Here is a 15,217-nt window from a genome sequence, read left to right on the forward strand (position 1 = left end):
ATGACAATCGCATACGCTACATCCGTTTTTTCGGTCCAGATTACGGACCGATTTTTCTCTCGGCAGTGGAAATGTACCCTAACAGTTGTTGTAGAGATGTGTCTGCTGCTAGAACTCTGTGTGGCATTGACCTGGTCTCTAATCTGAGCTGCTGTTAACCTGCAATTTCTGAGGCTGGTGACTCGAATAAACTTATCCTCAGAAGCAGAGGTGACTCTTGGTCTTCCTTTCCTGGGGCAGTCCTCATGTGAGCCAGTTTCTTTGTAGCGCTTGATGGTTTTTGCCACTGCACTTGGGGACACTGTAAAAGTTTTCCCAATTTTTCAGACTGACTGACCTTCATTTCTTAAAGTAATGATGGCCACTCATTTTTCTTTACTTAGCTGCTTTTTTCTTGCCATAATACAAATTCTAACAGTCTATTCCGTAGGACTATCAGCTGTATATCCACCAGACTTCTGCACAACACAACTGATGGTCCCAACCCCATTTATAAGGATGAAATCCCACTTATTAAACCTGACAGGGCACACCTGTGAAGTGAAGACCATTCCCGGTGACTACCTCTTGAAGCTCATCAAGGGAATGCCAAGAGTGTGCAAAGCAGTCATCAAAGCAAAAGGTGGCTACTTTGAAGAACCTAGAATATGACATATTTTCAGTTGTTTCACACTTTTTTGTTAAGTATATGTCTACATGTGTTAATTCATAGTTTTGATGCGTTCAGTGTGAATGTACAATTTTCAGAGTCCTGAAAATACAGAAAAATCTTTAAATGAGAAGGTGTGTCCAAACTTTTGGTCTGTACTGTACATTGATATTTACCTGCAAATTGTTTCTAATTTCAGATACCAGCGACATAAGATGACCAAGTTCTTTCTTCAAAAAGAGATTGAACGGTGTGTCTCCCCCAAGTTTTTTTAAACGGTCATTGATAAAATCCTTGTAGCAGAATAAAAATAATTAGGAACACAGAAAGTTATGTATTGCCAATGTTGTATATCTGTATATACTAGTGTCACACATGTAGATTATAATAGTTTATGCAACTTGGAAGATTACATATTTACCCGACTCCATCCTCGTGGTAGCTTGGACAACATGGAAGCACAGATGTCATGAAGCTCTGACAGCCTGGGTATTGATATCTCAGCAGACCTGGGCAAAACCTCTGGGAGAGTCAATGATGAGGAACGAGGACTTTGAAATGAAGCCAGTTTCACACCTTAGGGTAAAACACATAAAATGGATCTTAAAGGTTTTATTGCAACTATGAATGTGTTATCTTACAACACTAGTATTATATATTTTAGAGTATGTTCACGTGAGTCGGAAAAATTCAAGACAGTCCTCAATTCATCAAAGCAATTATGCCAGAATTCTGAGTTTAAAAAAACCCTTTGAAAAGTAAAAATTTTTGTGTGGCACAAACTTTTGTGACTTTTAGGCCACGTGCACATGTTGACTAGTGCACACGTTGCGGACTTTGATGCGGATCCGCAGTGTTTGTGGACACGCGGAATTGCATCAAATCCGCAGTGTAGTGCACAAGCAATGTTAGTCAATGTGAAATTGACATTTGGTGTGCATATGCTGCGGGAAACACGTGCGGGATCGCAGCTTTTTTTTCTCCTGCAGCATGTTAATTCTTTTTGCAGATCTGCAGTGTTTCTGCACCCTTTGACTTCCATTGTGGCAGGCCAATCCGTAGCAAAACTGCAGGTTTAAAAAAGATCTGTGGATGTGCCTGCGAGAAACACTGCAGATCGGGAGGGGGAAGAGTGTGTGGGCGGAGACTGTGCAGGTGTTTGTGTGTATCTGTGTGTGTGCGGAGCTTATGTGTGTGTGTGCGGGGCTGTGTGCGTGCGTGTCTGTAGGCAGGCATCGTCCGATGGGACAACTAGTCCCATCCAGCTATGCCTGCTACAGTGACAGGTAGCCGGATGATGGGACAGTAGTAGTCCCATCATCCGGCTACTGTGTTCAAGTGTATAAAAAACCACATACACAGTACATACATATACACATACAGTAGTACATACAGTATATGCAACATACAGTACATACCATACAACTAATCCCCAAAGCCCTCGATCACCTGTAAAAAAAAATAAAAAAATAAACCAACAGTATACTCCCTGATCCGATGTATTCCATTTAATAACGAGTGTCCCAAGACGATCTTCCGTGGAGAGCTGTCACATCGGCAGATGCGACCACTCTCTAGGGGCCCCGGGATGCAATGACAGAAGGTATGCTTCTGCACTGTATCCCTCCACACAGTATCCCTCCGCCGCTGTGAGTACAGTATAGTTCATACTGTCACTTGCGGCACTGCTGCATGGGAAAATTCTCACGCAGCAGTGCCGTAAAGTGAGGCCATTGAACCCTCAGTGATAACACTGCAGGAGCCATTGTCTCCTGTCAGTGTGTCACTGGAGGCCTATAGAGCTGTCACATCTCCTGATGTGACAGCTCTATAGTGGAGATCATCATGGGACACTCGTTATTAAATGGACTACATCGGACCAGTGAGTATTTGTGTTGGTTTATTATTTTTCCTTTCCTTCCAGGAGATCAAGGGCGTCGCATGGATTACCAGTAACAAAAACTGCAAAACTGTGTGGTTTTTTATTTCATTAAAATACTTTATTCTGCATGTGTGTGTGTTTATTTAACCTATTATCAACTACTAGATGGTAGCCCGATTCTAACGCATTGGGTATTCTAGAATATGTATAGTTTATCTATGAAGATTTTAGAATAATACATTGAATACACAGGATTCGGCCGGCCGCGACTGAGCCTGTCGCTGATTGTTCGCGGCCGGCCATGTAGTATATAACAGGCCACGTAGTATATAGCACAGCCATGTAGTATATAGTACAGCCCACTGAGTATATAGCACAGCCATGTAGTATATAGCACAACCACGTAGTATATAACAGCCCAAGCACGCAGTATGTAACACAGCCCACGTAGTGTATAACACAGGCCACGTAGTGTATAACAGGCCATGTAATATATATCACAGACCACGCAGTACATTGCACAGCCCACGCAGTACATTGCACAGCCCACGTAGTACATTGCACAGGCCACGCAGTATATAACAATGTGGGCATCATAGCCCTGTTAAAAAAAAAAAAAAGAATTAAAATAAAAAATAGTTATTTACTCACCTTCCGTTGGCCCCCGGATCCAAGCGAAGCGGTTACCGACGCTCCTCGCACGCTCCGGTCCCAAGAGTGCATTGCGGTCTCGCGAGATGATGACATAACGGTCTCACGAAACCGCTACGTCATCATCTCGCGAGACCGCAATGCATGGAGCGGTCACCAGAGCGTCGCGAGGAGCGGGGAAGGCCTGTTCCTGATCCAGGGGCCGACAAACGGTGAGTATATAACGATTTTTTATTATTTTTAACATTAGATCTTTTAACCATTGATGCCGCATAGGCAGCATCAATAGTAAAAAGTTGGTCACACAGGGTTAAGAGCAGCGGTAACAGAGTGCATTACACCGCGGCATAACGCGGTCCGTTACTGCTGCCATTAACCCTGTGTGAGCGCTGACTGGAGGGGATTATGGAGCAGGCACTGACTGCGGGGAGGAAGGAGCGGCCATTTTGCTGCCGGACTGTGCCCGTCGCTGATTGGTCGTGGCAAAACGGCCACTACCAATCAGTGACTTGGATTTCCATGACAGACAGAGGCCGCGACCAATGAATATCCGTGACAGACAGACGGAAGTGACTCTTAGACAATTATATAGTAGATAGGATTAGTAATGGATAGGTGTCTTATTGACTCCTCTCCATTACTAAGCCGGCTTGATGTCACCTTACAATTCAAAGGTGACATTAAACCCCTATTACCCCATATGCCACTGCTACAGGGCAGTGGGAAGAGAGAGGCTAAGTGGCGGAATTGGCGCATCTTACAGATGCACCATTTCTGGGGCGGCTGTGAGCTGGTGTTTGTAGCTGGGGATGGGACAATATCCATGGTCCCTTCATAGGCTATGAATATCAGCCTGCAGCTGTCTGCATAGCCTTTTCTGGCTAATAATCAGGGGGACCCCACGTTGTTTTATGGGGGGGTCCCCCTATTTTAATAGCCAGTAAAGGCTAAATATACAGCTGCAGGCTGATATTCATAGCCTGGGAAGATCCATGGGTATTAACTCCTTCCAAGGCTATAAACATCAGTCCCTATTCGCTGGCTTTCCTTCTCTGGTGCAGAAAATTGCAAAGGAGCCCATGCCATTTTTAAAATTTTGTTTTTTAATAAATTAAACAGATATTGCATTTAAGACCGGGGTCACACTTTTGAGAAACTCCCCCTCGCATCAATACCCGCCACTGCCGCCGACACTCGGGACCGGAGTGTGCGGCTGCATGTATTTCTATGTAGCTGAACGCTTCGGTCCCGAGTGCCTGTGGCAGTGACAGGTATTGAGGTGCGAATTTCTCGCAAGTGTGACCCCTACCTAACGCAGATTTTGTGTGTGTGTGTCTTTATTTAACTCTTTATGTACCATTTTATTATGTTTATTCCTAAACATTGGGCTTGGTATTATCTATTTATAGATATATCTATCTATTATCTATCGATCTATCATTTAGCCAGGCAAATACCAAACCTCAATTATAAAAAAAGAAAAATTGGAGGCCGCACACAGTTTGTAGTGAAAAAGAGCTATTTAATCAGCCCAGAAAGCAACGTTTCGGTCCCAACAGGAACCTTTCTCAGGCCAGTCTCACACGTCCAGATAATTCCGGTACTGGAAAAATCGGTACCGGAGTTATCCGTGTCCGTGAGCTCACGTAGGCCATCCGTGCGGCACACGTGCGGCAGCCGTGTGCTGCCTGAGTACCACACGGACCGTGCAGGAGAGACAGCGCTACAGTAAGCGCTGTCCCCCCAGCATTGTGCTGATGCCGCCATTCATCCGTTCTTTCTAGCTTTTTTTTTTGTGTTTAAAGTAAACTTTAGGGCATCCTCCCCGCTCCCACCCCCTGTGCGCCCGGCCGCCGGCATTAAAATACTCACCCGGCTCCCTCGACGCTGCTCTCCGCCCCGCAGCTTCTCCTGTATGAGCGGTCACGTGGTGCCGCTCATTACAGTTGATGAATATGCGGCTCCACCTCCCATAGGGGTGGAGCCGCAGATTCATCACTGTAATGGGTGGCACCACGTGACCGCTCATACAGGAGAAGCTGCGGGGCGGAGAGCAGCGTCGAGGGAGCCGGGTGAGTATTTTAATGCCGGCGGCCGGGCGCACAGGGGGTGGGAGCGGGGAGGATGCCCTAAAGTTTACTTTAAACACAAAAAAAAAGATGTTTCATCCCTTCTCCCCAGCGAGCGCTGGAGAGAATGGATGAATGGCGGCTTCAGCACCATGCTGGGGGGACAACACTTACTGTAAGCGCTGTCTCCAGCACGGCACACGGACTGCACACGGAAAACATCCGTGTGCTGTACGTGTTTTACACGGACCCATTGACTTAAATGGGTCCGTGTAATCCGTGCGCTCCCACGAACACTGACATGTCTCCATGTTTTCCAAACGAACACACGGTCCGCGAAAACACGCTGACGTGCAGAGACACATTGATTTTAATGTGTCTACGTGTGTCAGTGTCTCCGGTACGTGAGGAAACTGTCACCTCACGTACCGGAGCCACTGACGTGTGAAACCGGCCTCAAGCAGTGAACATGTGAAAGTGCCACATAAAAAGTATACATAACTATAATCATTTGCATTAATCATCATTGTGAGAGCATGTATTTACATTATAATAATGCCCCCGGAAGAAGAATATACATCGAAACGCGCGTAGGGGTTCTCAGGTCCGGTGTCTTCTATCCTGGTAACTATGCCACAGGTTTCAGTTCTTTCAGTGCGCAGCCTTTATACCGCATGCAGAGGACTTTTGTCTGCTATGCTAAAACACTATTGTTAGATCTCTGACACAGGTTCCTCTATAATACATCCTGTCAGCACATTTGCATTTTATAGGGAGCCCCATACCACATGCAGAGGACTTTGGTCTGCTATGCTACAACACTATTGTTAGATCTCTGACACAGGTTCCTCTATAATACCTCCTGTCAGCACATTTGCACTTTATTATAGGGAGCCTTTATACCGCATGCAGAGGACTTTTGTTTGCTATGCTAAAACACTATTGTTAGATCTCTGATACAGATTCCTCTATAATACCTCCTGTCAGCACATTTGCATTTTATAGGGAGCCTCTATACCACATGCAGAGGACTTTGGTCTGCTATGCTACAACACTATTGTTAGATCTCTGACACAGGTTCCTCTATAATACCTCCTGTCAGCACATTTGCACTTGACTACAGGGAGGCTGAGCAGATCAGTCCAATAAGTTTGATATCGGTATTTGGCTTTGGAGTATCTGAGGCATATCAGTGGCTAATTATATGTATGGGTACACCATAGATGTTTTTCCAATCATGTGTGGTATCGTTATAAAATAAAACAAAAAATAAGCCATAAAATAAAACATAGGCACCATGCACTTTAACCTGTCTGTATAGCTGCCGTTATCATATTGATGCATCTATATTAATAGCTACTAGGTGGCATATCGAATGATATGTTTATACTGTATGAGATTTAGATACTGTGGATTTTTTTCACCAGGACCTATGTTAGATTGGAGGCATCATTAACATTACATTTATGTGTTTATATTTATGATTGAGATACCTTTTTTCTCTTTTGTTTGAAATAAAGTTTGTATTTTTTAACTATACATTCTTGTGGCCTATCTATATGAATTTCTTAGAGAGGTCTTGTGTTACATTATAATTAACATGCATAAAGTGCAGGCAGTGATACAAGAATTATTCATCACATAAAGTGCAGTGCATAGATATAAATAAAAAAGGCATTGAAAAATATGCATTTAGACATCAATTGGTAATGATAAAACAGGTGTATAGCCTTGTTAATCACATCCATGAGTTGTCCCACTCTCTTGGGCCGGTTTCACACATCAGTGTCTCACGTCAGTGTCTCCGGTACGTGAGGTGACAGTTTCCTCACGTACCGGAGACTGACACACGTAGACCCATTAAAATCAATGCATCTGTGCAGATGTCATTGATTTTTTGCGGACCGTGTCTCCGTGTGCCAAACACGGAGACATATCAGTGTTCGTGGGAGCGCTCGTATTACACGAACCCATTAAAGTCAATGGGTCCGTGTAAAACACGGACCACACACGGACCTTCTCCGTGTGCAGTCCGTGTGGCGTGCAGGAGACAGCGCTACAGTAAGCGCTGTCCCCCCCACATGGTGCTGAAGCCGCCATTCATATCTTCTCTGCAGCAGTGTTTGCTGCATAGAAGATATGAATAATAGTGTTTAAAAGAAAGATCTATGTGTCCGCCGCCCTCCCACCCCCTGTGCGCCCCCCCGCTGTTCTGAAAATACTCACCCGCCTCCCTCGCAGTGTTCTGTGCTGGCCGCCCCTTCTACTGTATGCGGTCACGTGGGGCCGCCGATTAGAGTCATGAATAGGTGGCTCCACCTCCCATGGGGTGGAGACGCCTATTCATGACTGTAAATGAGCGGCCCCACGTGACCGCATACAGTAGAAGGCGCGGTCAGACCAGGAAGCATCGACAGCTAACGAGGGAAGCGGGTGAGTATTTTCAGAACAGCGGGGGGGCGCACAGGGGGTAGGGGGGCGGCGGACACATAGATCTTTCTTTTAAATCTTTAAATTTAAAATTTAAATTTAAATCTTTAAATCTTTAAATTTAAATCTTTCTTTTTTAATCTTTCTTTTAAACACTATTATTCATATCTTCTATGCAGCAAACGCTGCTGCACAGAAGATATGAATCGCGGCTTCAGCACGATGCAGTGTACCACACGCGTGGGTACCACACGCTCCGTGTGGTACCCACTCGGCACACGGGCGGCACACGTGTGCCGCACGTATGGCCTACGTGAGCTCACGGACACGGATAACTCCGGTACCGATTTTTTCCGGTACCGGAATTATCTGGACGTGTGGGACAGGCCTTGGGTAAAGGCACAAAGATCCAAGTAAACAGCGTGTTACAAAGGAACGAAACCTCAGCGCTACTAAGTCACAGCGCTTTTTAAAGAAAATATATATACAAATAAACAAAAAATATGTGAATTGCGTTATGTGGGTGAGATCGCATGGGACTTTTAAACCCATGTGAATCACCTCAGATACATTATTTTGCGGAACAGGCCCACACTGGAAAATATCTTAAATTTCGTATAATTGATTAACCCCCGCCCTCCCTTTGAGGTGGGGTAGTGATTGGGTTGCAATGCTTAAAACTATGGAATTATTATGGCAGATTAAATGTGAATTATAATCCGTTCTTTTATGAGTTACTCTTTGCGGTGTCTCTTGCATGCTTCAGCTGGAATCTTTCTCTTTTTGCTTGGGTTAGTGCCAATTGTTGTTAAAAAATGTTTTCCTTTTTTGAAAAATGTGAATATAACCAAATATTATGATCCATGGCTTCTCCCATTCAGATAGATTGGCAAGGTGTTTTTTATTTTATTTTTTTTGTTTTTTGTTTTGTTGGACATTGAGATTGAACAATAATATGTAGATATAGTTACTCTTGGCACAAGGGACCTTTCTGTGATTTGGGGATAATTCCCTCTATTGAGAAGATTTACCGTATTTTTCGGACTATAAGACCATAAGGCGCACCCCAAATTTGGGGTGAAAATTGCAGAAAAAAAGATTTTTTATAAGATGGGGGTCCGTCTTATTATCTGAATTTACAGTATCTTACCTGAGGGCTGGCGGTGGCAGAGCAGGGTCACAGGAGGCATGGTGTCGGCAGAGGTGGGGTGATGCGGTACGGCGTGCACCTGAGCAGGGTCCCTTCCTGCTTAGGTGGGCGACGCTACAGCCTGGTGTCCATGGGAGGGTTGCAGCAGTGGTTATCGGCAGAGGTGCTGGGATGAGGAGGTGATGATAAGGTGCTGGGATGAGGAGGTGCTGGGATGAGGAGGCGCAGTGAGTGGTATGGCATCAGAGGGGTCCCTTTCCCCGGTGAGGTGATGCAGCAGCCCGGTAAGCAGCAGAGCCGGGTGAATCCTGTTGTTAGCGGTGGTGGCGGCCATTTTCCCAAGGCCGCGCGTGCGCAGATGAAGCGCTCTGCTTCCCGGGGCTTCAGGAAAATGGCCGCGGGAGGCCGCGCGTGCGCAGATGGAGATCGCGGCGGCCATTTTCCTGAAGCCAAGGAAATTCAGGATTCACCCGGCTCTGCTGCTTACCGGGCTGCTGCATCACCTCACCGGGGAAAGGGACCCCGCTCACTGCGCCTCCTCATCCCCGCACGTCTGCCGCCGCACCTCTGCCACCGCACCTCTGCCGCCATACCTCTGCCACCGCACCTCTGCCGCCACGGTAAGCCTGCATTGCAACTATTAGACGCACCCCCCATTTTCCCCCCTTTTTGGGGGGGGAAAAAGTGCGTCTTGTAGTCCGAAAAATACAGTAAGTTGTGGCTTTAGAGGAGTGTATTATCCATTTAAGAATTTGGGGTTGAGACACATTTCTTTAGCGAGGTTTGTGTCTCCCCCATTCTTTGTGTGGTGTGTTCCCAGCCCCAGCTATTGGGGGGTGTTCTCACCATTATGGATTTTTCCCAGCCCTTCTAATATCTAATTTTAATGGGAATCCTCTTTGAAACATGCTTGAAAATGAGTCTTATATGTATGGTGCGATTTGATTTTATGAGCATTATACTTATTGAACAATATTTGTGTCACTATATCAAAGTGCTACTATATTAAAACTCTATGTGCTGTACATTTAGTTTTTCTGTTTACATTTATAAAGATGTAGCTTATCAGTCATTATATGAATATATTGAAGCGCTGAGGTTTCGTTCCTTTGTAACATGCTTGAAAATAATAGATTTACGACTATGGTGTTTTATATTAACACAAGATGAAAACTGAATTATAATCATGCTATAACACCGTTGTACATTTATTTTTTTGCTTATATGTATATATATATATATATATATATATATATATATATATATACCGTATATATTTTTTTTCTTTAAAAAGCGCTGTGACTTAGTAGCGCTGAGGTTTCATTCCTTTGTAACACGCTGTTTACTTGGATCTTTTTGCCTTTACCCAAGAGAGTGGGACAAGTCATGGATGTGATTAACCCCTTACCGACATCGGACGTACTATTCCGTCCGATGTCAGCTCCCCTGCTTTGATGCAGGGCTCCGCGTCTCAAGGACCTCTATGGTTACTGATGCCGGCCTGCTGTGAGCGCCCCCCCTGTGGTCGGCGCTCACAGCACACCTGCAATTCTGCTGTGTAGCAGCGATCTTATGATCGCTGCTACATAGCAGAGCCGATCGCGTTGTGCCAGCTTCTAGCCTCCCATGGAGGCTACTGAAGCATGGCAAAAGTAAAAAAAAAAAAGTTTAAAAAAATGTGAAAAAAATAAAAAAAACATAAAAGTTTAAATCACCCCCCTTTCGCCCCAATCAAAATAAATCAATAAAAAAAAATCAAATCTACACATATTTGGTATAGCCGCGTTCAGAATCGCCCGATCTATCAATAAAAAAAAGCATTAACCTGATCGCTAAACGGCGTAACGAGAAAAAAAATCGAAACACCAGAATTACGTTTTCTTGGTCGCCGCGACATTGCATTAAAATGCAATAACGGGCGATTAAAAGAACATATCTACACCGAAATGGTATTATTAAAAACGCCGTCTCGGCACGCAAAAAATAAGCCCGCAACCGACCCCAGATCATGAAAAATGGAGACGCTACGGGTATCGGAAAATGGCGCAATTTTTTTTTTTTTTTAGCAAAGTTTGGAATTTTTTTTCACCACTTAGGTAAAAAATAACCTAGTCATGTTAGGTGTCTATGAACTCGTAATGACCTGGAGAATCATAATGGCAGGTCAGTTTTAGCATTTAGTGAACCTAGCAAAAAAGCCAAGCAAAAAACAAGTGTGGGATTGCACTTTTTTGCAATTTCACCGCACTTGCAATTTTTTTCCCATTTTCTAGTACACGACATGGTAAAACCAATGATGTCGTTCAAAAGTACAACTCGTCCCGCAAAAAATAAGCCCTCACATGGCCAAATTGATGGAAAAATAAAAAAGTTATGGCTCTGGGAAGGTGGGGAGCGAAAAACGAAAAAACGGAAAAAGCTCCGGGGGTGTGAAGGGGTTAACAAGGCTATACACCTGTTTTATCATTACCAATTGTTGTCTAAATGCATATTTTTCAATGCCTTTTTTATTTATATCTATGCACTGCACTTTATGTGATGAATAATTCATCATGTATCACTGCCTGCACTTTATGCATGTTAATTATAATGTAAATACATGCTCTCACAATGATGATTAATGCAAATGATTATAGTTATGTATACTCTCTATATACCTGGCACTTTCACATGTTCACTGCTTGAGAAAGGTTCCTGTTGGGACCGAAATGTTGCCTTCTGGGCTGATCACATAGCTTTTTTTCACTACAAACGGTGTGCTGCCTCCAATTTTTCTTTCTTCTTTTTTATAGATCTATCTATCTATCATTCTGTGTGTGTAAACATTATTCTACAATGGAGTATGTAAATGAAGAGGTTGGACAAGAAATGACATCACAATTTTTTTTTTTTGTTCAATAATAGATCTTTATTTAGCTTTCAAAAACACATACAAATCCGCATGGAAAAAACGTATTAAATCTGCACAGATTTTTACCTACGTTTTCTGCCTAGAGATGCAGAATCTGGGCAGAAAATTCCACAGGAAAATCTGCAACGTGTGCACATAGCCTTAGTGAGTCTCATCGCCTCAGTTGGGGTTTTATGTATCTGTTTTGCAACTGCAGCTAAGTGTCCTATACCAGACTTGGGCACTTTGCCCAGGTCTGGTATAGGACAGTCAGCTGCAGTTGCAAAACAGATACATACCACCCCAACTGAGGCGATGAGACCGAGACAGCCGTGGGGCTGAAAATCTGAAGTCCGCGGGCCGCACCGTGCCCACTCGCTCGCTGTCTCCTGTAGTCAGTATTGGTGGAGGAGGGACCTCCGGCCACTTCCTCCACCATTCAGCGTGTGAAACAGCTGACGCAATGAGTCATGTCATCGCATCAGCTGTGTATCGCCGGAGAGTCAGCGCATCGGAGACAGCAACAGAAGCAGGGCGCCTGGGAAGGGACCGAGGTGAGTGTGGTGTTTGCTTTTTTCATGTGTATGAACATGGAGATTCTATGGGGGTGAACATGGGGATTCTATGGTGGTGAACATGGGGATTCTATGGGGTGAGCATGGGGATTCTATGGGGGTGAACATGGGGATTCTATGGGGTTAACATGGGGATTCTATTGAGCAGCACATGCAGCACATGGGTAGGCTATGGGGGTGACATGCTGCACATGGGGAGGCTATGGGGATGTCATGCTGCACACGGGGAGGCTATGGGGGTGTCATGCTGCACACGGGGAGGCTATGGGGGTGTCATGCTGCACACGGGGAGGCTATGGGGGTGTCATGCTGCACACGGGGAGGCTATGGGGGTGTCATGCTGCACACGGGGAGGCTATGGGGGTGTCATGCTGCACACGGGGAGGCTATGGGGGTGACATGCTGCACATGGTGAGGCTATGGAAAGGCTGTATACTGTCATGCACTATATGGGGAGGCTGTGTGGGGCTCAATCAGTATATGAGAAGGTTGTGGGGGCCTCATGCAGTATATGGGGAGGTTGTTGGGCTCATGCTGTACATGGGGAGGCTGTGTGGGGCTCATGCAGTACATGGGGAGGTTGTGGGGCTCATGCTGTACATGGGGAGGCTGTGTGGGGCTCATGCAGTACATGGGGAGGTTGTGGGGCTCATGCTGTACATAGGGAGGCTGTGTGGGGCTCATGCAGTACATGGGGAGGTTGTGGGGCTCATGCTGTACATAGGGAGGCTGTGTGGGGCTCATGCAGTACATGGGGAGGTTGTGGGGCTCATGCTGTACATAAGGAGGCTGTGTGGGGCTCATGCCATATATAGGGAGGCTGTGTGGGGCTCATGCTGTACATGATGAGGTTGTGTGGGGCTCATGCCATATATAGGGAGGCTGTGTGGGGCTCATGCCGTATATAGGGAGGCTGTGTGGGGCTCATGCTGTACATGGGGAGGCTGTGTGGGGCTCATGCTGTACATGGGGAGGCTGTGTGGGGCTCATGCTGTACATGATGAGGCTGTGTGGGGCTCATGCTGTACATGGGGAGGCTGTGTGGGGCTCATGCTGTATATGGGGAGGCTGTGTGGCTCATGCTGTACATGGGGAGGCTGTGTGGGGCTCATGCAGTACATGGGGAGGTTGTGGGGCTCATGCTGTACATAGGGAGGCTGTGTGGGGCTCATGCAGTACATGGGGAGGTTGTGGGGCTCATGCTGTACATAAGGAGGCTGTGTGGGGCTCATGCCATATATAGGGAGGCTGTGTGGGGCTCATGCTGTACATGATGAGGTTGTGTGGGGCTCATGCCATATATAGGGAGGCTGTGTGGGGCTCATGCCGTATATAGGGAGGCTGTGTGGGGCTCATGCTGTACATGGGGAGGTTGTGGGGCTCATGCTGTACATAGGGAGGCTGTGTGGGGCTCATGCAGTACATGGGGAGGTTGTGGGACTCATGCTGTACATAAGGAGGCTGTGTGGGGCTCATGCCATATATAGGGAGGCTGTGTGGGGCTCATGCTGTACATGATGAGGTTGTGTGGGGCTCATGCCATATATAGGGAGGCTGTGTGGGGCTCATGCCGTATATAGGGAGGCTGTGTGGGGCTCATGCTGTACATGGGGAGGCTGTGTGGGGCTCATGCTGTACATGGGGAGGCTGTGTGGGGCTCATGCTGTACATGATGAGGCTGTGTGGGGCTCATGCTGTATATAGGGAGGCTGTGTGGGGCTCATGCTGTATATGGGGAGGCTGTGTGGCTCATGCTGTACATGGGGAGGCTGTGTGGGGCTCATGCAGTACATGGGGAGGTTGTGGGGCTCATGCTGTATATGGGGAGTCCGTGTGGGGCTCATGCTGTACATGGGGAGGCTGTGTGGGGCTCATGCTGTATATAGGGAGGCTGTATGGGGCTCATGCTGTATATAAGGGGCTGTGTGGGGTTCAAAGATATATATTTTGCTTACCTTCTATGTGCAATATATTACTGCACTTGCACCTTATCTAATGCGATTTTTGCACAGAGTGGGCAGGGGTAATCAGCAGGGTTCCTTCTTTTCTGTTTCAATTTTCCTGCAGATACTTGTTTTTTGATGTAATGGATTTAGTATGTTGATTTTTTTGAAGTACAAATAAATTTACTATTTTTATACCTAATGACTCCTATTTTCTCTGTGTGATATATATAGGGGGTGTCAGCATAATTATGCTCAATATTAAGTGATACAATTAATATTAATAAATTAATGTTGAGTAGAATTAATTTAAAGCTATTAGTTCAGCCCTCCACAACAGTCATGGTCTCTCATGTGGCCCCTTGGGAAAATTAATTGCCCACCCTTGTCCTATACTTTACAACAACCACTGTAAAATATATGCTCTTTTACAATGGAACCCAACGTGTGACAGAGCGAGTTAAAGAAGATAAGGTTCAGCAGTGATCCCCTATAATTTCATATCCAGTTTTGAGGTAATTGATAATATAAGAGCTCTCTGGAGGGTACAAGAACTAGGATGTAAAGATCCAAAAGTATGGGGGGGATCTCCGTGGAAACTGGCCCTAATATACCCCTAATAAATATTCTTAAACGCTACCTAGCCATGGAGGTTAGCACCAAACCCTCACTGGTAACAGCCTCTTTAACACCTTACAAATTCATCTGTAAAACAAAATGTCTAAATCCACTGTACACAGTATAGCCCACTGAAAAAAACGCAGAAACGTGGTAACTAGTGATGAGCGAATATACTCGTTACTCAAGATTTCCCAAGCATGCTCGGGTGACCTCTGAGTATTTTTTAGTGCTCGGAGATTTAGTTTTTTTTGCCGCAGCTGAATGATTTACATCTGTTAGCCAGCATAAGTACATGTGGGGATTCCCTAGCAACCAGGCAACCCCCACATGTACTTATGCTGGCTAATAGATGTAAAT

At 45.5% G+C, this 15,217-nt stretch overlaps 1 protein-coding gene across 1 annotated transcript in view; it reads right to left on the reverse strand.

Annotated features, from left to right (window-relative positions):
* The window catches only part of LOC143803957 (dynein axonemal heavy chain 5-like), a 587,287-nt gene that overhangs the window by 17,759 nt on the left and 554,311 nt on the right, over positions 1–15,217 (reverse strand). The window contains exons 102-103 of the mRNA XM_077281707.1: positions 1,071–1,225; positions 826–942 (exon numbers count right to left, since the gene is read on the reverse strand). Coding sequence (XP_077137822.1) covers positions 826–942; positions 1,071–1,225 — 272 coding nt within the window. The remainder of the gene's footprint in view (positions 1–825; positions 943–1,070; positions 1,226–15,217) is intronic.

The sequence above is a fragment of the Ranitomeya variabilis genome, chromosome 2 (genome assembly GCF_051348905.1).
Source record: "Ranitomeya variabilis isolate aRanVar5 chromosome 2, aRanVar5.hap1, whole genome shotgun sequence".
NCBI lineage: Eukaryota > Metazoa > Chordata > Amphibia > Anura > Dendrobatidae > Ranitomeya > Ranitomeya variabilis.